The 23,502-nt window shown below is 38.6% G+C and overlaps 1 protein-coding gene across 1 annotated transcript in view; it reads left to right on the forward strand.

Moving 5' to 3' along the window:
• The first annotated feature begins 11,958 nt into the window (after positions 1-11,958).
• The window catches only part of LOC142150048 (GDNF family receptor alpha-2-like), a 28,512-nt gene continuing 16,968 nt past the window's right edge, over positions 11,959-23,502 (forward strand). The window contains exon 1 of the mRNA XM_075205299.1: positions 11,959-12,474. Within this exon, the coding sequence (XP_075061400.1) occupies positions 12,420-12,474 (55 nt within the window). The 5' untranslated portion in view covers positions 11,959-12,419. The remainder of the gene's footprint in view (positions 12,475-23,502) is intronic.

Raw genomic sequence — 23,502 nt, forward strand, 5'->3', positions numbered from 1 at the left:
CAATGAAAAACAGATCTAACCAAACAATTTGGTTGTGGTCTGTCTAAGGTGGGCATAGTTTTTACAGCTAATTAAAAATCTGAACAATTTGCTATTTCAAAGAGCTATAAACAAATACCACACAGCGCCATCTGAGCAGTATTCAATGCAGTGCATATGCTAGTGCCTAAATATAAAATACAAAGAACATATTGGTAACACAGAGAACATTCTAATATACAGTATACAATGAATAGAGAATTCTGGGATCCAATTTGAAATACAGACATCATTCTAAAACACAAAACAAAGAGCGTTCTAGAGAGCTCCATATGACGGCAAGAGCATTCTGTGTCCTATGTACAATACAAATAGCATGACAGTGACTGATACAATACAAAGAGACCTCTACATAATAAAGAGAGCATTCTACTGACTGATATACAATACAAAGAGCATTCTAGTGCTCTGTATACAACATAGAGCATTCTATTGGCTGATATACAAGACAGAGAACATCTAAGTATCTGGAATAGAAAACAAAGAGCATATTAACCATTGTACAATACAGTGGGTATATTAGGGACCATAAAACAATACAGAGAACATTATAAGCGCCTCCATTTATTACAAAAACCATTGATAAGACACAGAGCTGTAACGAGGGTGGTGCAGGCGGTGCCGTTGCCCAGGGCGCAAGCCCAAAGGGGTGCAGCAGTCGCCCGCTACCTAGCTCTGTTGTCAGTGATAAGAAAAGCCTTTGACTTCCGCAGTGGAACGCATGTGCGTTACACAGACAGGAAGTTCGGCATTTGCATTCCAAATACCAAACTTATTTGCTCTCCCTCTCCCTCCCTCCCCCAAAGGATTTCAACTCCATCTCCCACCAATGTTTGTTTGAGAGACAAGAATAACACATCACAATTTTTTTCACAATATATTTAAGTCACTTCAACCTACACACACTGCAGTATTTCAGTTACATTGACCCATTATACAAATAAAACACACAATTTAGTATCACAATTCTTATTTGACTATTAAGTGCATAAAATATTAAAAATACCTATCACCATATATTTTTGCCATACTTTAAATAGTCATTAGGGCAGAAAGCCGGTTGTTAATTTATTGGAATCCCACCACTGTGTGTGTGTGTATATATATATATATATATATATATACACACACAAATTCTTTCAGTAAAGTGCTAGCCACACCCACATCAGGTTGGCCACACCCACTTGTCAAATGCCACTGCCACTTAGATGGGGGGGGCGCTGGTGCCCTGTCTCGCCCAGGGCACCAAAATGTCTAGTTACGGCACTGATAACACATATTAATAAGTGACACTGGTAGTCTTTTATGTTGCTGAATACACTTTTACACTGAAATATTGATCCATTAAATCACACTTCCTTAAACTATGGAAAATACATTGTGGTTTCACTTATCTGACATTAGTAAAATAAAAAATATATATAATGATTGCAGCTATAAAATATAATGCAAAAAACCTTGTTTAGCATATTAATACCTTCTTGAGGTTGAGTACATACTTGTAATGCAGAACACAGATCTCTGTGTTGACACAATCCAGGCCCGAAGGTATTACTACCCTTCCTGTGATTCCAAGGTATCTCTCAGAATACTGGGGATGAAGTTTGGCTTTGCTAGGAAGTGTCATAAGCAGCCTTGTCATCTGAGGCCTAGAATAAAGTTTGCTATAAAGAAAATTCAATACAGGAGATATGTTAGGTAGCATGATTCACTGGCCCTAAATAAACACACCAAGGATTAATGTGATGATGTCTTGATAAACACTGATGTTGTGCAGGTGCGCTGCAGCTGTAATACTCTTACACTGTAATATGTGAGGTCACATAAACTGTCTAAGGATACAGTAATGTGCAGTTCTAGTCCCTAATACCATAAGGAACATTCATTTCATACAAGCAAATAATATCACAGTCAATAAATCCCCTTTAAAGAAGTCCATACTCAGCAGAGCTATTAAGCATCATCATCATCATCATCATCATTTATTTATATAGCGCCAACATATTCCGTAGCGCTTTACAATGTGTCTTCACTGGCCAGACTTGTAAGTGTACATGTTAGAACCGGACAGGAGGCACTTGCAATTGTGAGACTCCGTTTTGGCTGAGTGCCTCTGTGAACAATTATAATGGCAGTCTTGTAACTTCTGTACAGCGATCAAAACCAGACTATTACTGTCTCAAGTATAACACAATGCAGTGTGTTGCCAACTATTGCCTGCTATTATCACTATGCTTTAAACCAGGCCTGTCCAACCTACGGCCCTCCAGGTGTTGTGAAACTACAAGCCCCAGCATGCTTTGCCAGTAGACAACCTGTTGATAGCTGGAAGGGCATGCTGGGACTTGTAGTTTCACAACATCTGGAGGGCCGCAGGTTGGACAGGCCTGCTTTAAACTGATCTTGTTGGAGAAAAGTCAGGAATGATGCTGTTCCTTTGCTAGCATATTCAAGTTATGGTGGGTTAAAAAATGATTCCTTCACCAGGGCTTACATCAGAGTGGGCACTGGTGATTCAGTCTGTAATTCAGTTATAACTGGGGCAATGCTTCATGTATGTACTAGGAGATGAGGCAATGTACCTCACTTGTTAAGCAAATGTCTCTATAAATTTATCTCACAGCTCTTAAAATGTAGGATATACTATGAAGTGAGTGAGAATACACAGTCAGTTTGATTACACAAACTTGTTTCCTGCTGTGTAGATAGTTTTCAGCTTCACTCTGACTTATTTGTGTTCGCTCTTGTCTTTAGGGATGTTAAATATGATTTTTGTTAAGGCCTCATAAAGCCTTTGTTCAGCCATTTTTGTAACTCGCATAGATATATTATTTGCTAAAAGAGATTATTAATTTTTCTGCTGAAATGCAGTTTTGCAAGATGTAAACCCACGGCCTTGAGGTTAAGCTGACATAGAGAACTCCTGTAAGGATGTAGCAAGATTGGTGAACAATAAGTAGTTTCATTTTTAGCTTGTAGTATGGGAGCTGTGCCCATGACTTTGGATATAGCACACAGGAGATAAACCTCCAGCCCCCCCTTGGAATAAGAACAAATTGCACATCTGTCCTGAGAAGGGGGAGAAAGTTAAACGTTATACGTGAGATAGTTAATCCGCAGCACATCACATAGACTATTGTATGCTTATGACGTAGGATTCATATATTCAGTAGGCTATAAAGACTTGTATCTTGATATCAATAAACAGAGAATATTCCTTATATACAGAACTTTGTCTGTGTCTATTATCTCCAGCTGTTTGAAGCGCTTCCAGATATACTTGACACCACAAGCAAACTTGGACCAGATTTTAGATCTAACAGTGACAAACTGCAGCCACTATAATGAAATCTTTGCACGCAAAGTGTTCTGGCTTGCAACACACATCAGGGGGTAAATGTATCATACCCCGGTTTTTGCAACTCGCGGGAAATCAGCGTGTTTGCAGCTTGAATTTAAAGCGGTGCTGCCTTGTAAAGGGAAACACGCCGATCTCCCGCGAGTTGCAAAAACCGGGGTATGATACATTTATCCCCAGCTCTCTGCAGCAGTCTAACTCTAAGCAGCAACCCTGGCCTCTCTTTCCTCGCAACAGCATCCAGAAAAATGTGTATCTTTTTACAATTTCTCCTCAGTCCTCACTTACTGATGCTCCACCTCTCAATAGTCCCGTCCAAAAAAACGTGGAACTTTACAGCAGCCTCACAGCCTGGGCTTTCCCTGGGTCCTAGATTCTCTGCTGTATTATGCTGTGACATAGTGTGGTTCCACAAGGTAGCAGTGTCCAGCAGTTTTCTGATATCACACAAGGATCACTTGCTAGATGACTGAGTCTCTTAGACCAGTGTCCAGCAATCCTGCATCCTGATCCTGCTCTGTACTGACACTGCTGCTTAATGTTCTATTATTAGTGCCTTTGTATATTATTTTATACTGAAGCTAATATTTATTGAACATTGCTCTGTTCCTGCATTGATTTTGTCAGGTGCTATCTGCTGCAGTCAATCACTGAACTATTGCTATGCTCTGTTCCTGCATCGACTGTCTCCATTATTACCTGCTGTTATCAAGAGCTGAATTATTGCTGTGCTCTATTTCCTGCATTGGATGTCTCTGGTTCGAATGGCTGCTATATAGTGCTGTGTTGCTGCTGTACTCTGTTCCTGTCTCTGCTGTGTCTGGCTATCTACACCTGCTGAACATTGGGGATTGATGGAGAGCAAGTGCCTGAAATGTTTTCACTCCAAAGTTGTTGCTGTACATACTACTACAGTTAGTGGTGAATCGAGGGGGGAGGGGATCGAGGCACTCGTCCCCCCTAGCAGTAGCAGAGAATCCTTTCTGGGCTACTCTGATTGTGCTGACAACCCACTTTCTCTAGGGGGGCAGCAGTTGGGAAAGAGAGGAATTTACTCTAAAGGACAGGAATAAGCTGAAAGTGCCAGAGACTAAGTGGAAAGTGATTGAGAGGGGAGCAGATCCTTACCAGACAGAACACTGTAAAAAGGAACTGAAAATAAAACAGGGTATATGAGCCTGTCAGGCTGGCTGCGGACATACAAATAGTGAGAGGAGCCCCTACCTGCCCTTCTGTCTAAAACTCAAAATGGAACTGATTGTAAGGGGAGTGCACTGCGCCTGTTGGCCTATACATTCAAACAGAAGACTGGAGTAAAGACTCTTGACAGACAATGGACAGACTCACTGGAAAAGTGGTAAATAGGAGATACATATGCAGAGGTTTCTGTCATCTGTGTTTTAAAACCCCAGGGAGAGTGTGTATGTTTGGGAAAGTAGGTTAACAAGCAGCAATTTGGCTTCAGTAAACCGATGTATAGGTCCCTGGGTTTATGAATGGAGAGAGGAGGGCAGACTCCATTCATAAGTCCCATAAGAAAATATATTTTTGCCTCAGAACCGTTAAAAGACCATACTCGGGTAAAGGCTAGACAGAATGTAAAAGTGGTTGACGGATACCTGGTAGAGCCTAATAGTAGGTTGCATAGCATTATATGGCAATGAGTCAAGGCTTGCTGAATAAAATGTCCAAAAAAGGAAAAGATATATTGAAACGGTTGATAATTTCTAAGACTTATTGAAGTACAGTATTAGACCTGGCCCATGGTTACATAACTGCAGGGCATCTAGTGGTAGATAAAAACTCAGACAAAAAATTGCAGCAGTTCTTCTGGCTAGGGGTTCGTAAAGATGCATCTGACAACTATGCATCCAGGCCTGAGTGTCAGGACCAGGCTCCCAGGCCTCATTATTAAAGTCTGCTTGTCCTATTACCTATTGTTAAGGTATACACGCCGGGGAAAAGAAAACCAAAACAGATCTACCATGTACAGTTTATAAAACAGTGGAAAGATAGAGGAGCACTGCCTGCTACCCCGGTCCCTCCAGAAACTGCTTATCCTTTGGTTCTGGAAGGAACAAAAGCCAAAACCCTCCCAACCATTCAACGGCATGAGGCTGAACAGTTTATATATTTGGCCCAGATTTCTTTCATCTGTGTTTTATAACTCCAGGTAGAGTGTGTATGTTTGGGAAAGTAAGTTTCCAAACAGCGGTCCAGCATCAGTAAGCCGGTGTAAGGGTCTTTTGTTTTAAGCCACTGAAAAGAATGCCCCACAACAAGTCCAACCTGAAGATTTCCTGCTCATTAGAATTCCTGCCCAAGGAGACTCATGTTCAAATTACACACATGACAGGAGCTGGCCAAGTATTCTATTCAGACTCTTCTATGTCTTACTTTTAGTGGCAATAATCCTATTTGCGCTGCTAAATGCATGTGCAATGTTTTAATATTTCTTTGGGTGTCCCACTATTTCTAATGAAAAAAAATAACTCCCCCTTCAATTTCTTACAACTGTGCCTCATTTGACATACACTATTTGCAGGATATACATCCAGGTAGTGTTTCACATCCAGATTTTAGCAGCCAATGAATGCATGACAAGGAAATCACATTTGCCATTCACAGTGAAGTTCAGGAGCGGGCTGGCCCGGGTGGCAGGGGGGCATCGGTCCCCCGGGCCGGTCACTTTCAGTGCTGTTAGGGTCGGCCTTCCCCGGCCACCCCTCGGTTGCAAAATCTCCTGATTTTGACCGGCGGCCACATCTCATGACCTGGAATGCAGCCGTCAGCGCACAGGCGGCCGCATCACATATCATGCGATGCGGCCGTGTCATTGGACGCGGCCGCATCGCGTGTCATGTGATGCGGCCGCCTGTGCGCCCCCCGGGCTGATATATGCCAGCCCGCGCCTGGTGAAGTGTCACTGTGTGAGCTTCAAAAATGTCTTATTTTTCAGGCTGGAAATATAAGGCATTCTAACATGCATGTGGGACAGAGGTTGGCTGTCAGACAATGATCACTCACATGCAATCATTTGCTGATCAAATACTTATTGTATAAATTATCATTCTGCCATACACACAATGATGTGTTGGGACAAATTGTCTAAAAAGACAGCATTGCCATCTCTGACAAACCAACCATTAAGATTTTGGCTCCTAAGGACAGGTTTCCTACATGAACTGTGTCCGGTGTTCTCTGCTGCTATCAAGCATTAAACTATTGCTGTGCTCTGTTCCTGCATTTGATGTGCCTGGTTCCACTGGCTGCTATCTACATTGTGTTGCTGAGTGTACTCCATTCCTGTATCTGCTGTGTCTTTTTATATATACCTGCTGAACAGCATAGCCATCTCTGACAAACCAATAATTAAGTTTTTGGTTCCTGATGGCAGGTTGAACACCTATCCCCCCACCACCTGTCTAATGACTGTTTCTACATTCATGGTTTCCTTTTTAATTTTGAAATATTAAGATATCGTGGAGGGGTCATCCATGTGGATTTGCAAAATGGCGTTGGTGCTTGTGACAGTATGGGTTCACATTCAAGCAATGGACAGTAGTCAGATTGACATACAGAAAACTTTGCAAGAATCGGTGGATTTCCCACAACTAAATGTTTGGTCCCAGAGATATCTATGTTTATCAGTGTACACAGGCTGTAATGTCTGCAGTTAACACAGAGTGATCGCTCTACAGTTTCTTCTGTTATATATTTATTTTTATAGGTTTTTTTTCTTGACAAACCAATCAAGCAATTGATTAACATGTATTTATCACGATGCCAGATGCCTGTTAGAGGGTGCATATGTTCTCAAAGACATATGATAGCAGAATCTTGAAGTACGATCATGATGACAAAAGACAATTCTGACAATGACAGATAAATAAAAAAAAAGTAATCTGTATAAAGAATACTATGAATTATTTTAAATAGAAATAATTCTCTCTTTGAATTCTCTTTTCGTGCTTTGTGACGCCTATTGAGAAGTGTAAACAAGAATAAAGGGCATTGTCCCCTGCAGGGGATTTTACATAACTTACAGAAAGTGCTTCAGTATAATAATAGTTTCAACACACCTACCTTTTCCTCCTCCTCAGAGGGTATGGGGATGGCGCTTAATGAATCACGTTACAGATATGTGTAGCATTTCAGACTGTGAGAGAGAATATATTACCTATGCAAAACAGTAGACTCTAGTTTCAAAGTCACTAACAAGAAATGAAGTTCTTTAACATATGTTCAATTCAGATATAAGTACAATTTCCCACGAAATATACTGTGCAATAAATTGTAGCTATTATTCTTATTTCTTTTATTTGACTAGCTGAAAGGCTTCTTTTGACAGCAACTGAACAAGAGACATTTAAAAGGGGGTTGGGTGGTCAGTACTGTAAAGAGAGGCATGTGGTTGGTTGAGAGTATCTCAAAGTCAACCAGATGCCACTCTCTATATTTCTAAGCACTTCTACCTCCTCCCGATGGATCACTGTCAAAAGCCGCACTCAACATTTACTACAAGGGACGTCTACAGCTACTTTAATTCAAAATTCACAAATCATCCAAAAAGAATGAATTTTGAAAATGAACAAATCATTTATTTAATTTACAATTTTACTCCAAATTATACCTTCCAACTTATGTGAATGAATTCTCTGTACAGTGCTGTAGAATTAGTGGCGCTATATAAATAAATGGTGATGATGATGAATTGAAATGAACATTGATCAAATAGATTTATGTCAATGACTAGTTCATTTGCTTGACTTTTATTGTTGTGGATCAGGTTCACAAAATGTTCAATGTAGCAATGTATAATATCTTTCCCTTAATGATCATTTCTGCTGCTCATGATGCCGCGACACACCAGTGCACCAATGCTTCTGAATGGTGTGCCCAGTGCACATTAACGTGTATGCCATCCCTATGCACTCAGGAGACTCTTCAACATACTAGAGCTAAGCCTGGTTTTATGGAGAGGTAGAAAATCCAGAGGTACAAAAGTGTAAATGTCACATCTAAATCCAACCTCCTTCCACTTTGCTCCTTTCAATGAACGAAAAGCTTTTATTGCTCATTTAGTCTATTAATAAAATCCCCAGCATATCGTCACCATCATCAGCATATATTTATATAGCGCCACCAATTCCGTAGCGCAATACAGAGAATTCACATCAGTCCCTGCCCCAATGGAGCTTACAGTCTAAATTCCCTAACATACACACAGACTAGGGTTAATTTTTTTAGAGTATGGGAGGAAACCGGAGCACCCAGAGAAAAACTACGCAAACATGGGAGAACATATAGACTCCACACAGATAAGTCCTACCACTATCTGCAAATCTTGAGGTGACAAGTTATATTAACAAAGTTTTATATTATTTCAATTCTATAGTAAAACAATACACTATAGATGATCTGCAATTTCAAAACCTAAATACCTCATTGACCTCCCTGATATACCTAAATACACTATATGTCATAGACCCTAATACTTTGAGTACTGGCATGGCAAAATGGAGGTAATTGTTCCACATACAGATCTTAAAACGATTTTAAAAATGAAAAATTCAACAATTCGTGTCTAGTTCAAACAGGGTGATTAACTTTAAAATACTACACAGAACCTATCCCACGTCAAAACTGATATTTATTATTGGCGCAGCAGTAGACATGAACTGTTGCAAACACCTGAAGCAAATGTTTTTTCTAAAACTACAGGAATTTTGGGAAACTGTACCAGACGACATAACATCATCACTTAACATTTTATTTACTTTAACAAGTGACTGGGCAATCTGTAATATCCACACAAGAGAAGTGAATCAAATTTGGAATTAATATGTTGTTGTTATTAATGATAGCAACTGATTAAAACAAAATGTAATTTTATGTGAGTAGATTTTGCCAGATTTACCTAGATTGAGTATGGTGGTCGAATGGACAACTATCATACTTTTTTAACACCTGCTCACCATATAGTAATATGTTGGCTGCACACACAAAGCATCTTCTCCTAAAAGCTTTCCTCTTCCATTATGCTTTAACTTATGGGTTGGTAAAACTGCTGTTTATGTCATCATTAAACATTTTATATTGTCATTGTGCAATAAGTGACCGTGTTCATGGTGCTAAAACAAATTCAATTATGAAGAACAATTTAGACAGGATTGTTTATTTATTTGAGACTGGTATCATGCTCTGTTATAGTTATACTCAGGTTATATGTTTATTGTCTGTTATGTTATTTGTTCACAATGTTTACATGACATTTATGTTACTTGTATGCCAAGATGGAAACTTCCCAAAAAAATAACTTAATAATCATGATAATAAAAAAAAAGGACAAGCACAGGAGACAGCCAGCTTTGAGCCCACACAAAATACAAGCCCTTATGTGGAGTGGAAACTGTTGTGCTCCTATCCGCATAGCAAGGAATGCACCTATACAATGTACTCCATCCCTGTATCATATTTGAATATATGGCACTGTTCCACAAAACAAGCCTCACCGATGCTGCAAGGTACACACACATACACTATATAACACTCCTCCTCTTGGCCTGTGTGACTTTCTTCTTCTCCGTAACCAACTTGCAAACTCATGTTCTAGGCAGGTATCTAGGAGCAATTCCACAAGCTGAGGTGTGTAGGAAGGATGGAAGCTGGATTTGAGAGTGCACTTTGTCTCTACCAGAACTTCCTACAGCTGCCAGGTCTCACTTGATGGTATCTTTTACTGTATTCACTCAATTTGTCTGATTCAGACTACCTAGCCTATAGACAATACTATCAGCTAACTAGTCCCAATGTTTGCAGTGCATGAAAGAATGACAAGACCCTGAGACTGAGATGTCTATTTATGACCAAAGTTAAATTGCTAAGGTTAATTTGAATTTCTTATCGCAATGGTAAGACATGAATTACTGTGGCAACTGCAGTTTTCGGGGGATTATAGGTTGATAAATAGGCCCCCTATGTGAGAGAAACTAAAGGGATAACAGCTACAATTATAACATTCAGGGTAATTTTATTCTAAGAAGAGTAAAAACTGAGACTTTACTGCAGAAAAAAATGCATCTAAGCTAAATAGATAACTTTATATTATTTAAAGAACAAGTAACACCAGCTTTTAAAATTAATATATATCAAGGAATGTGTATTAGTGAGTTGAATAGTATATATGACAAAGGTGTATTGTTAATACTTCTTAAATATGCCCATCTTTCTCTCAGCAGCAGTTTGCCAGGTTAGGAGGGAGGTGTTTTCTAACTGAGCAGGCAGAGTTTGAGTGACATCATTTTAGACTTGCTGTTGATTGGGTGACTCATACACATTGGCAAGACTGGTGATGTTAGGTTAACTGAAATTGCTTTCTAAGCTTTTTGACCTTTTTGACATCCAAACAGGTCACTCTCCTAAGGATGTGGGAGGAGCTTCAACTGCCTCATGGAGTGGAGAGGTAATACTTTGCTTTTTACCAAAGATGCTGTGTTACACTTAATAATCTATTTCATTGTCAGGGTTCATATTTGTATATTGTTGCAAATGGTGATCTCTAAAGCTGTAATTTAACATAAATGTAAATTATGCATAAATTGTATGGTAGTTCCCTTAATTCATTGACACTGCTGTTAAATATTACTTTACTGCAAGGGCAAAAATAAATAAGAGAGTTGCAACAGAAAGCACATTATCATTTTAAGGCATATATTTACTTGTAAGGTACCACTAAACTCTGCAGTGTTGGACAGTCAGAATTACAAATCATACGAAACACAAATCACATATAAATGTTGATAGAGGAGGTGCAGACATGAGACAGAATATAGAGAGGACCCTGATTGTGGGAACTTAGTTTGGAGTGAGAATGGCATATATGTTAAGATGATGCTTGTACCTCTTCTGCAACAGGTACACTATATTCTCTAACTGATTTGTATTTTAGCAACAAAATACTATAAATGCTGTGGACTTTTTTTTTAAAGTTTAGTGCCTCTCACAAAATAGTAGACACTCCGTATATTGTCTTTAGTGTAAATTTGCCATATAGACAGTTTATCTATATACGATCTATATTTATATAACATCATTTTTTTTCCAAAACAATATTAATAAGTATATGAATTAATATGAATATTAACATTACATCTTTTGTATGGAATTATCACTGTGCACAATTAATATAATCGGGTTCACATAATCATCACAATCATTTCAAAGAAATCCTCTCTATCCTCATATATTCAGTAACATACAAAGCCAATACAGGCAAGTCCCAATCGTGCAGTTCACATACTAGGAACAATGGTTTGTTGTTCACTAGTCTCTAGAATCTCTGCCTCAATCGACCTTTATTCCAAAAAAAAATAAAAAAAAAATCATCTTGCAAGATATAACACCCGGTGTATGGGTGGCTGTTTTAAATAAAAAGATCCTGAAAAGCATTGTGTGAAATGAGCGACGATAGAGTAAAGGCAGCCAAGCCAGGGATAGGAGGGGAGGGACAAGGCCCATGTGGGAGGGGAGCAGTGAATACAAGCCAGTTCATCTCAATACTTCCCACAAGAGACTGGATCATCCACTACAGCGCAAAGTATATAGATCAATTACTTTAGCGCTGACTGCACAGACAGAATACAAAAGAGTTTATTCAACAGTCCAAGAGATTATACAACTGCAAGACCTCACCAGACCATTGAGGAAAAGCGGAGAACAAACTATTGAACTTTGTGTCATTATTGAGGGGCTAGGTACGGACCCCCCTCATTCCGGGTCCGGTGGTCTGGCAAGACTTGGAAGCCCTCCTAGTGGGCTGTGGATATTTTTGAGCTCACATAGTTCTCCTACAGATAACCAGCTGACTGAAATTGGTTTTCTTTTCTTTCTGGTTTTTACCTGTTGACAAATATCCTGCGGGTGATGATTGAGAAGATCTACTGGGAGTGACATTATACGCATCCTATCTGTAAAGCTGGAGGCAATGCCTGGAGTAAGCTGTGGATTGTAGAAGACTTGGATGGTCCTTTCCAACATGGGGTCCTTGGGGATAATGCTGTTTCTTTCACACGCTGGTAAATGTCTCATTTAAATTATTAGGTTACATAAGCCCGAAGGAGTTGGGCATGCAAATAAATGAGATGAGCTAAATAAAACGATTTTGTATGTAATGGTCCACAAGTAAGGTTCATTTAACCTGTAAAAAATGATTATGTAATATAATGGAAATACAGAGAACAGTGAAAATATAAATACAGCATTAAAAGGGTCCTTAGGCTCTATTATATGCGTGTCCTAGGATGTAACAATCACGGATCAGAGATCCGATGGATGTAGTCTTGTTGGATAGTTTACAGACTCTTTTTATTTTAAATTTATATGCATACAGTGTGTTTTATGATAAATCACTATAAGCTTCGACGTATCTGTCAGTCAATCAGTGCAGGCAGTTATTTGTGTAAATGATGCCGTGTTCTGTGAGCAGATCACACTTCATCTACACATGGCTTTCTGTGTACAGAAAGAGATCTATCAATCACTTTATTTCCTCGAGACCCTTCAGTGCTGAAAAGTCCCAGATTGACAGCTCTGCTTACCAGGAATTTTAGCGGATGTAATAGAGGCTTCATAAGGACCCCAGTGATCACTTTTGGGAGGACAGTGGTAGCTATTTGGAATACTAATAATATTGTCTCAATCATCAATGTAAAAATTGTCCTTACCTGTTATATACAACTCTCACTGCACGAGAGATATGTAAATTGTTTTTATGAAATCACATCTTTTGTTTCACGCTATCCAGAGACAATGGTCTTTGTTCTATTGGGTGGTAAGATGTATATAGACCAGGTGCCCGATGTAATTGGGGGTTCTGTGACTTATCTATATTTGTGTATATTCTTACTGATAGGCTACAGGTAGACATCTCTCCATATTCTGGCAGCATGTAATTGGCATGACATGCTGAGACTTTTAGTTCCACTAGGAGTGGATATCCACCGGCTGCCTAGCTGGTATAGGTAAGCGGGTTATAATTTCATTGAGAAGCCGTGGTATTGATCCATACCTCAAGTATGACCCCACTAAGGAGACGCTGATACAAAACAAAATAAGTCCAGATATTCGTAATAAACCCCTCCCATTATTGAGAGAAAGAAAAATTACAAAGCAATGATAGAAGTAGTCGCATGTTTAATTTTTATTAAAGAAAATACCAGGATGTTTGTTTATTTTTCATGCAAAAAGAAACCTGTAAAATAATAAGTCTGGTTTCTACAAGACTTTTATATAATATTATGATTTTATAATTGATGCAATTACCTTCATACAGAACATGTAAACATTAAATGAAAATAAACTAGTCATGATATTTCATTGAAACTTATTTAATTGTGGCTTATGAATTAATTTAGTGACATCTACAAACAATATAACAATTGTCTGCTAGTGGCTAATACAGTGTAATTGATGCATGATTTACAGCTGGTTGGCTCAGATCACAGCTTTGGTAAATAACCTATACAGTACTGTACTTTATAGTAACCACACAGTCCCATATGTTCCTGTTCTAGGAGTAAAAGAATTATGTGGAACCAGTAATGGAAAAGAATAGTGCCTATTGGAACAGTCTGTTCCACTGAATAACTGTCTGACTTTTGTATTGCTACATTGTGAAGGAAGAATTCATTTCACATAGTAAATTACATCACCGCCCATTAAGTAGGAAGGACAAAGTGAAATCTATTTGACAAACAACCTTACCTATTCATAATGCACTATTATGTATTATTGATGGACTTATTTACAGCAAATACTGCAATGTGAACAGCTGAACATACAGATGAAGCATAATATTCACCTGGAAACATAGAATATGTCATTGTGCGACTGAACCTAATCGAGAGCTTGTATCATTGAATTTATAGCCAATAGCGCCACAATAAAATACAGAATTACACTGGGGACTGGAGCAGTAACAGGTTGGGATCATTTAAAGAACACCAGATGTAATTATTCTGAAGCTTAGAGTGGTGTGATATAGAAAGGTCAGGGATGTTACTTTTTCTCCTCTCAGACCCTCTTAATGGCAGACATAAAAAGCTCTTTTTGGAATGACTGGGAAAGAGAATGTGGAATATCTAATATGAAGCCGGCCACACACACACACACACCATCAATTTTGTTGTGAACAAAATCATTTTCACAGATCACAGAGTCAGATTGATATATAATCAAGGCACATACTCTACAATAACATTATTAGCAAAACAATTGTTTTTAATAAGATCATTCTTAAAAAACAAGCCATAGCTTCACACGTTAGAACGTTGATCTGACGGAGCAGACGTCAGTCATATACAGTGCATGCTCCATTGAGAACTGTTATAAGATTGTTGGATTGGATATATCATACACAAACTTCATTCATCTTCAGTGTTTTTTTTTTTAATAAAAATGTAGGGAAATCAATAGGATGGTCACCTAGGACTCTATTTATCAAAACTCAGGTATTTTGAAGATCTTACATCACTGCCTATAACAGTAATAGAAAGTCAGCTGTCGACAGGGGAGGGTCTGCAAATTTTAGCCTGGGAGACTCAACTCAGCAGCTTATTAGGAACATTTTAAAGGAAAAAAATGCAGGTGCCCAGTGACCCAGCCCAGGTAGCCCACTCTGAGACCAGCCCAGGGGGCAGATGCCCCCCTGCCCCTCAGCACAGCTTGCCCCTGGCTGTCAATAGTCCTTGTCAGCCTGGGGTGTCTGATAAATAGGCAGAACTCTGGTTTCTGATGAATTTAGGGCTTATCTCCCTTTGAAAATAGAACCGTTACTTTGACAATATACATTTAATCTAGGGAATGGCCAGCAACTTTTGTCTTGGAGGTAAGCTCAAGTAAATACTCCAGGATCTTCTAGCAGAGCACGGCAACTGAAAATGTGGAAGTGGCAAAGACCAAAGGCTTAGTTTGTTTAATGTGGGCAATCAGTGAAATACATAAAAAAGCTATAAATATGTACAACATAGCCCCTTATGAGAATTCACTACTAAGTAAGTGGAAAGAAAATATTTTATGGCCAAACCCTTTCTGTAGATCCCCTCCCTCTCCAACTTGTGTCAGGCAATTCCCTAGATATATTCAAGCATATGGTTTAAATATGCACTGTAAAAAGGGGATTTCCTTTATTTTTCAATGCACAATATATAATATATGTTTATTATCTTTTAAATTCCTATTGTTAATCATATGGGTTATATTAGAGGGGTGCTGTCTTGAAATTAGCTAAAGACTAATTTTAGACTAGAAGATTGGGATGTTTTTAATGGAGGCACTCCAGTCATTGATTGGAGTGCGTCCATTAAACATATCCTAATCTTCTAGTCTAAGATTCCCTAGATGTCTAATAAAGTTGTTATTGCTTGGGTGGTACTTACCTTTAAAACGTGTACATGGGAGACTCAACCCAGTTGAAATGTTGAAATTCAGATTGATTTAATTTTTATATTTAGTGTAAACATGTGGCTGAATAAAGCAATGCTTATATGAATGGCCAGAATAGGAAGACTTTGCTGTGTGCTGGTCAGCTTAAGATATATTATAATATGTGGAACTAGCATTCCATGTTTTTAATACAGAGCACAGACTAAAATGTGTTTACTACAGGCTTAAGCTTGGAGTAGCTCTAATAGTTTTAATAAAGGTTTGGTGAACACAGATTATTAATGTATTTTTGTTTTTATACAAACTTAGATCTGGACTGGTCATAGGTTATAGATAAAACTGTGCAAGTGATAATCGTTGACAAGACTTCACTGAAAACCGCTTGAACTTCTCTCCGGGATCTTCCAGAGGGGAGATTTTTACAGTTGTCAAGTATGCAGTATGGTCATTTTTGTCCATATTGTAAGACCACTGCAGAATGTAGGCTTTGTAGGCCTGTACAAAATTAGCAAAATCCTGTTTAGCAAATGTGTATGTAATCACCTCCTTTTATCTTCTGGACTTGCAGGTCGGGCTGGCAATACATAGGAATATCTTCCTAATCCCTCCTTGTAGGTTATGCTATCTCCTATCGCTATTCTAGGAACCTTCCTAAATAGCCTCTTGGTGAATCCCAACGAAACTGTTTGAATGAAGAGGCTACCTTGATGCATTGGCAGAAGGAGTTATTTCCCAATAATAAATAGACTCCTTAGTGTTTTTTTCAGACTAATGGTGTGTTCTGTAGGTACAACAAGCTACAAATGGGAGTATGTAGATTTTTTTGGGGACTCCTTGGATAATATGAATCCTGACCCAAAGGAAAGTAACCCTTTGGAACCAGATTTTACTGATAATTCAATTTTGGGTTAAATTATCCATGGGCTAAATAGAACTGAATTATTTTGATGTATTTGTTTTATACTAATTGAATTCAGTGTTTTTTGTTTTGTTTTGTTTTTTACAGTGGAAAGGCAATGCAGAGATGTGTATATGGGGCAGCAAAGAAAAATGCCAATGAACAAAACGGTGTGCCCGTTTTGTTCATTTTGTTTTTGGCTAGGCAATTCCCAAAGGTATGGGAACTAAAGGAAATTGCAAGTCACAACCTAAATCTAGAGAGGCAATCACTTTACTCTATTATTCTCTTTAGTGTTTTACTGCAGATTTTACCCTAAATAGGGAGAACTAATAAGAGAGTGTGATTTATTGTGTTTTAGTTATTACATTTTTAGTGTTACTCTGATTTTCCATTGCAGTGTTGTTAAGTAAAGCTCTAATGGAATATTTTCTGCTTCTGTCCATTACAAAGAGCAAAAGACGCATCTCACAAAGGATTCATTCTCAAACTGGCAGCACAGTACAAGCTGATTGCAAATGCCATTGTGACATCACAGAATTGGATTTGCATAGGACAACATCCCTATTTAGGTCAGTGATAGACAACCTGATAGATTTAGAAAGGCAAATTTTGCTTAAATAAAGATGACCAATTGGAAAACATGATATTTTATTAATATCTCATCTGGAATTGATCAGGGATCACTTCTGAATTAAAATTAAGCTTTAATACTGTTATTATAAGCCATCAGCACTGTGTAACTTTACCATAGCGCTTGTGCTCTAACTTGACATTCCTGACTGGCGAGTAGGCAGCACAGTTGAGAGATGTAGTTTATGGTCAAGTACTGCAGATGAAAAGATTGAAATTGCTAGATAGTTGGGGTGTGGTTTTGGCAGATTGAGGGCACAGGCTAACATATCCTAAATTTTCCAATCAGGAATGTTGCATGGTATATAAAAATAATAATAATAATACTAATGACAATAATTATATTATTGTGTATTAGATACTCAGCTTCAGTATATTTGTGTAGTGGTCCATATACACAAACTGAGAAAACGTAGGGGCCTATTTAACAACCTCCAAAGAGGGATTGCCACATTTGCAAGTTTCAGGACTATTTATCAATAGAGGATGTCTGCTGTAGTCCCAGGGGTAAATGTATTAACTTGCGCTTTTTGCAAGTCACCGATATTTGGCGACTTTGAAGGGGAGATTTAAAGTGGCAATAGCTTTAATGGCAAGTATTGCCTTTAAAGCTATTGCCGCTTTAAATTTCCCCTGCAAAGTTGCCGAATATCGGTGACTTGCAAAAAGCGCAAGTTAATACATTTACCCCACAGTCTCTTCAATCACAAATCCAGTGCTATAGTGTCTTTGGGGACTGTGATTTTACCCTATCAAGATTATTCTGAAGAGGGCATTAGACGTTATATCCTATGGAGAGAGCATTCTGGGAGAGGGATCTTCTGATTCCGCCCAGCAGGCTTCATTCTCTCCCCATCGCAAATTCAGCCAGGCTATTAAGAACCTGTTAGTATAGTGATCCTGATTGCGATCATTTTACTATAGATTATTCCCTGGGACAGGCTGCTATCGGAGCCGCTCTCCCAGCTAATCAGTTTTACTAAATTGGCACGATAATTCATTGCTTATCATTCACCCTCATCTATTTATATAACGCCACTAATTCCGCAATAAATTAATATTAACGTAACAATTTACAATTGTTCATAAATAGACCCCTTAATTGTGAATGAACCCTACCACACTGAAATATGGAAGTGGCACTGTGCATTTGTCTATACTTACATTGAGTGAGAGTATTGCAGTTGGCCAGCCATTCACCAGGCATGAAAATGTCACATCAGTTTATAATGGGACAGGTAAGCATAGTATTTGAATAAAGAAAGACACAGACATGTATATTTATCCAGCTTGACAAGTAATAAAAATCATTTAAAACTGATAACAACCACCTGGTAATTTTATTTTAACCTTTTACTGTTTTACGAACAGCTGCAGTAAAACATGTGCAAACAGGAGACATATTGTACAATAAGCAATCTTTTCTGTCTTGTCAGAAAAAAGGAAAAACTAAATAACCTAAACAAACGCTGAACCTTGCTGCAATAACACTTTGATAACATTTGGATCTGAAAATACAGAGGTAGTGCTCAAAGTTCCATATCAGCAAAGGTCACTTCCCAGAGTACAGGACAAATATGCACAACACACTGATCACAGGTTATAAATTAACCCTATTGTTTTCCTGATAAGGGCAGTTTAACCAATATATTCTAGCGTAACAGCTGATTCGTGGTTAAGTAAACGAAAGCTTTTCCATCTGGAGGGATGCAGTGAACAATCCTTCCATCTGGCCTTATGTAGGTGGTGGGTGGGAGATGGAAAGAGTGAAGTATAGAACACAGTATAACATAGGGTAGAACAGGTGTATGTGTCATGAACAACTCAGAAGGTAGAGGTGAGATATGCCTGACTTATGCTGTCATCAGCAGCAGCAGCTATTAATATAGCGCCACTAATTTCACAGCGTTGTACAGAGAACTCACATCAGTCCTTGCCCCATTGGAGCTTGCAGTCTAAATTCCCTAACATACACACGCAAAGACTGAGAGGGAGAGACTAAGGTCAATGTAATAGCAGCCAATCAACCTCATACTTGCCAACTTGGCATATTCTTCTCCGGGAGGTCCGCGGGCAGGTGGGTGTTTGGGGGTGGGGCCGGTGAATCGCATCATGTGGCCCTGCCCTTAGTCGTGCATCACATATTATGGGGCCACTATGATGCGAGAATCGCGTCTCTAAGCCCCACTCCCGCCAATTAATTACAGCAGTGAACAGGAAACGGGAGGTTGCTCTGCTCTGCCGGGAGTCTGGGAGGACTCCCAAAAATTTGGCAGTCTTTTCGGACATTCCGGAAGAGTAGGCAACTATGATTAACCCACCATTATGTTTTGGAGTGTGGGAGGAAAATGGAGCACTAGGAGCACGGTGGCTTAGTGGTTAGCGCATCCCAACCATGGCTTTATCGGTGTGGAGTTTGTATGTTCTCCCCGTGTTTGCGTGAGTTTCCTCCGGGTGCTCCGGTTTCCTCTTACACTTCAAAAAAAAAAAAAAAGCAAAAACATACTAGTAAGTTATTTGTCTGCTACTAAAATCAAACGTAGTCTCTCTCTGTTTGTCTGTGTTTGTGTGTGTATGTTAGGGAATTGAGTGTAAGCTCCAATGGGGCAGAGACTGATGTGAGTGTGTTCACTGTACAGCGCTGTGGAATTAGTGGCGTGATATAAATAGGTGATGATGATGATAGGAGGAAACCCATGCAAACATTGTGAGAACATACAAACTCCACACAGTTATGGTCATGGTCGGGAATCAAATTCTTGCTGTGAGGCAGAAGTGCTAACCACTGAGCCAACGTGCTGCCCACATGCTGTCCCTGACTTAAGGGTACCCTAAACATATTTTTTCATCATTTTTATTTGTCTAATGGAACTATTTTATACAGCTGTGTTCCTATTACTTAATTTCTTTTTGAAACATCTGTTTTATTATTTTTTAATAAAAATACAGGGAGAGTACCAATCAAAAAAATTAAATGTAAACTGATCATCCCATTACAATAGATAGACAGAGCAATAATCTTGCAATAACATCACAAAGGTTATAAATAAAGGTAACAAATTACATTGCGGTTGAATCACAGTTTAACACATGGAATGCCTTGCCAGTTATGAGTACACATGTTATCAATCTGAAAGAATTAGAAGAATAACCAAGATGAGGGAGGTACACTCATAAGGAGGGGTAGGGAAAAAATAAAATAATTAGGAAAAATAACAACATCAACTAATCACCCGACACTTGCGGTAGAAGGATTAATATGCAGGTATGTCTCAGCATCGCAAACCACTGGAAAACTTCTGTAGACTGTGTATGTGTAGACGAATGGAGGAACGGAGGGGGGGTGCAGAATGGGGGGTTCTATCAGTATCAGAGCTGTGTTTTTGCTTACCTACAAAAACACAGAGTTAGTCATCACCCAAACACCTATGCAGAAACCAAGTAGTGGATTCATATATGTGCATTATATTGTTTTGAAGGTCTTCCTTCCAATTCTCCTTATAAGGGCCTCATTTAGTATAAAATGTAGCAACTCCCTTCTCAACGTCCTGGAGGTTCGCCCGTCTGTTCGTATTACTATAACCAAGTAAAGATTGTGATTAGAACAGATTATTGAATTTTGCCTCCATCTTTTTGCCATTCTTTCTGCTGCTTATAAATAATATTATTGAATAATGAACGAGCAGAATGAGTTTTTGTCTGGGGAAAAAGGAAGCTGGAATTTATTGCTTTTTGGAGCCCTATGTATTATTATTATCCAGTGATTTTCTATCGCCGCTTACAACAGCACAATTTAGTCTTGACACATCTATGCATGTGTGACCCAGCTTGCCAGTAAATAAAATGTTTTCAAATATCTCCAAAAATTTTTTAAAAATAATAATTTGGAGGAATTCTGTATTGAAAAAAAGGTTTATTGAAATAAATAAATAAATAAAACATTATTTTACATAAATATATCCTGCTATTACTGTTGTTATCACAGGAGAAGCCCATCAAATCTGCTTTCGTCAGAGATAGGACTTTTCTGTTTTTAAAGTAAAATACTGCTCTATTTAGTCTGTGCATTTCTCAGAGTGTGCCTGGATATCCGATTCTACACCAAAGTACATGTAGGCACAAAATAGGTCCCTTTAAAAAGGATGAGATCTGAGGTCCACCAGTTATGAGCTGCTGCAAATCCCTAATTACCTGCGACTTCTACTCAAACCTGATGACCTGGTTTTCAGAAGTAAGTGTGATCTAAGAAGCACTTCTTTTCTCACACTGGAATAAAGAATATATTTTCCTTTAAAGAATGTCCATACTAATTCATAGCTTTTAATAGGTCACTGTATGTCATTTGCTGTGAATAATATTTTTTGGAAATCCACTTAAGACAAAGCTACATTTAAGGGGAACTATCATCACAATATGCATAATATAACATTATCAAGCTTTTAAAATTACTATTACCTAATTAAAAGAGTTGTACACTTTTGGACAAAACCCCTTACGTAGTTAGCCCTGCCCATGTAGCCTAATTAGCCTTACAAAGTAAGTAGCCCACCTAAAGGTCCCATTCCTTCCATTACCTGTAAAGAACGCATTTAATTACAGTATGAGGAGGGTATGTTGGTGGGTGTTTCATTGGCCGTATATATATTTTTTCTCTCCATATTTACTTAAAAGTCCACTATTGTTCATCAATGTTGCAAAAATAAAATGTAAATTTTTTTCCTCTCAGAGGGGCCTATTTATCAAAGTAATCCCCCCCCCCTTGAAAATCCCCGAAAACACTTGTTTTTGGGGATTTACCGGTGAATCAGTATGTATTATAGTAGCATTGCTGCAGATATCTCAGATATCTGCTGCTTTGCATCTATTAGCGTTTTTCTGAGCACTCCCCATAACCAACTTTTCGGTCGGTGCATGCGCACTAACAAAAAGAAGAAAAAAAAAAGAATAAGAAAAAAGAGAAGATCACCGCAGCCTTCAAAATTGAGAAAAGACTGCGATGATCAGGTGAGTCATTTCTTAGGGACAGCAGGTTATCGGCACTGCTGTCCCTGAGAAATTTGTTAATACATTGCCGTTACTTTTCTATCCTTATCAAGGAGATAAGGATTGAAAAGTATCAAGTGAAAAAAACGAAGGGCCATAAATAGACCACAGAGAGAGAAAATCTTTCTCGCAGGTATTTTATTAATACATTTTCGCTGGGGCAGGTTAGCAATGCTCAGTTCAACAACAACACTGGCTGGCAGCGGTAAGTCTGAACTTACTGCTGCGCTAGACCAGTGTGGGAGCTTGTGCACATGCATGAACTTAGACTTCCAGTTCCACTTTCCATAAAAAAAATTTACAAACTGCAAAAAAAAAATCATTTATTTCATTTATGAAAAATGCTTTATTTCAATAATGTCATTTTTTCATGTATCAAGAGTCTTTTCTTTGCAGCATTGCCAAGATTCGACCTTTTCCTTTCCTTTGGGCCTGATTCATCGAGGTACGCAAACGCATACTCATCTGCTAAATGGGACTTGAGCTACGTAAAACACCACATACGCAGCGCAAACAGAGCAGATATGGCACTCACAGTCAACTCAATCTCAAACTCCAACGCAAATATAAGGGTTTGCGTCACTCAAAGTATGAAACATGAGTTTGCATACCTTGATGAATCAGGGCCAATGTCACTAAGACAGCAGTAGATAGTTGTGTTCGGGAAGCTCATCTTTACCCCTTGCATCAATAGTTAAGACTTTAACAACCTGTATAAGTAACACAGAGATTGACTCTATGCAGATTGGCAGCATTAGAGGTCCATTGTCAGCAAATAAAGAAAATTGTCAGCAAAGAAAAGTCCAGAGGGCAAGAACTAACATTTGCCTTTATTCTGCCAGTTAAGAACATCTTTTTCCAAATGCCCTCTTCTAGGAAAGAATTGGAATTGTCAGGAAATGCCCAGGCCCTTAAAGACGTGGGTCATGCTTCTGCAACCCTTCTGTAGATTAAGCACTGATAGCATTCCACATTGCTATGTTTCTTTGCAATTTTCAATGGCCCACAGAAACTGTAAAATACCCACTCCTGCTTTGCTAGGCTCTGGTTTTATGGGGAATTTTAGCAATAGAAAGTTTGTCAAATA

This window comes from Mixophyes fleayi, chromosome 4, assembly GCF_038048845.1.
Source record: "Mixophyes fleayi isolate aMixFle1 chromosome 4, aMixFle1.hap1, whole genome shotgun sequence".
In the NCBI taxonomy this organism is placed as follows: Eukaryota; Metazoa; Chordata; class Amphibia; order Anura; family Limnodynastidae; genus Mixophyes; species Mixophyes fleayi.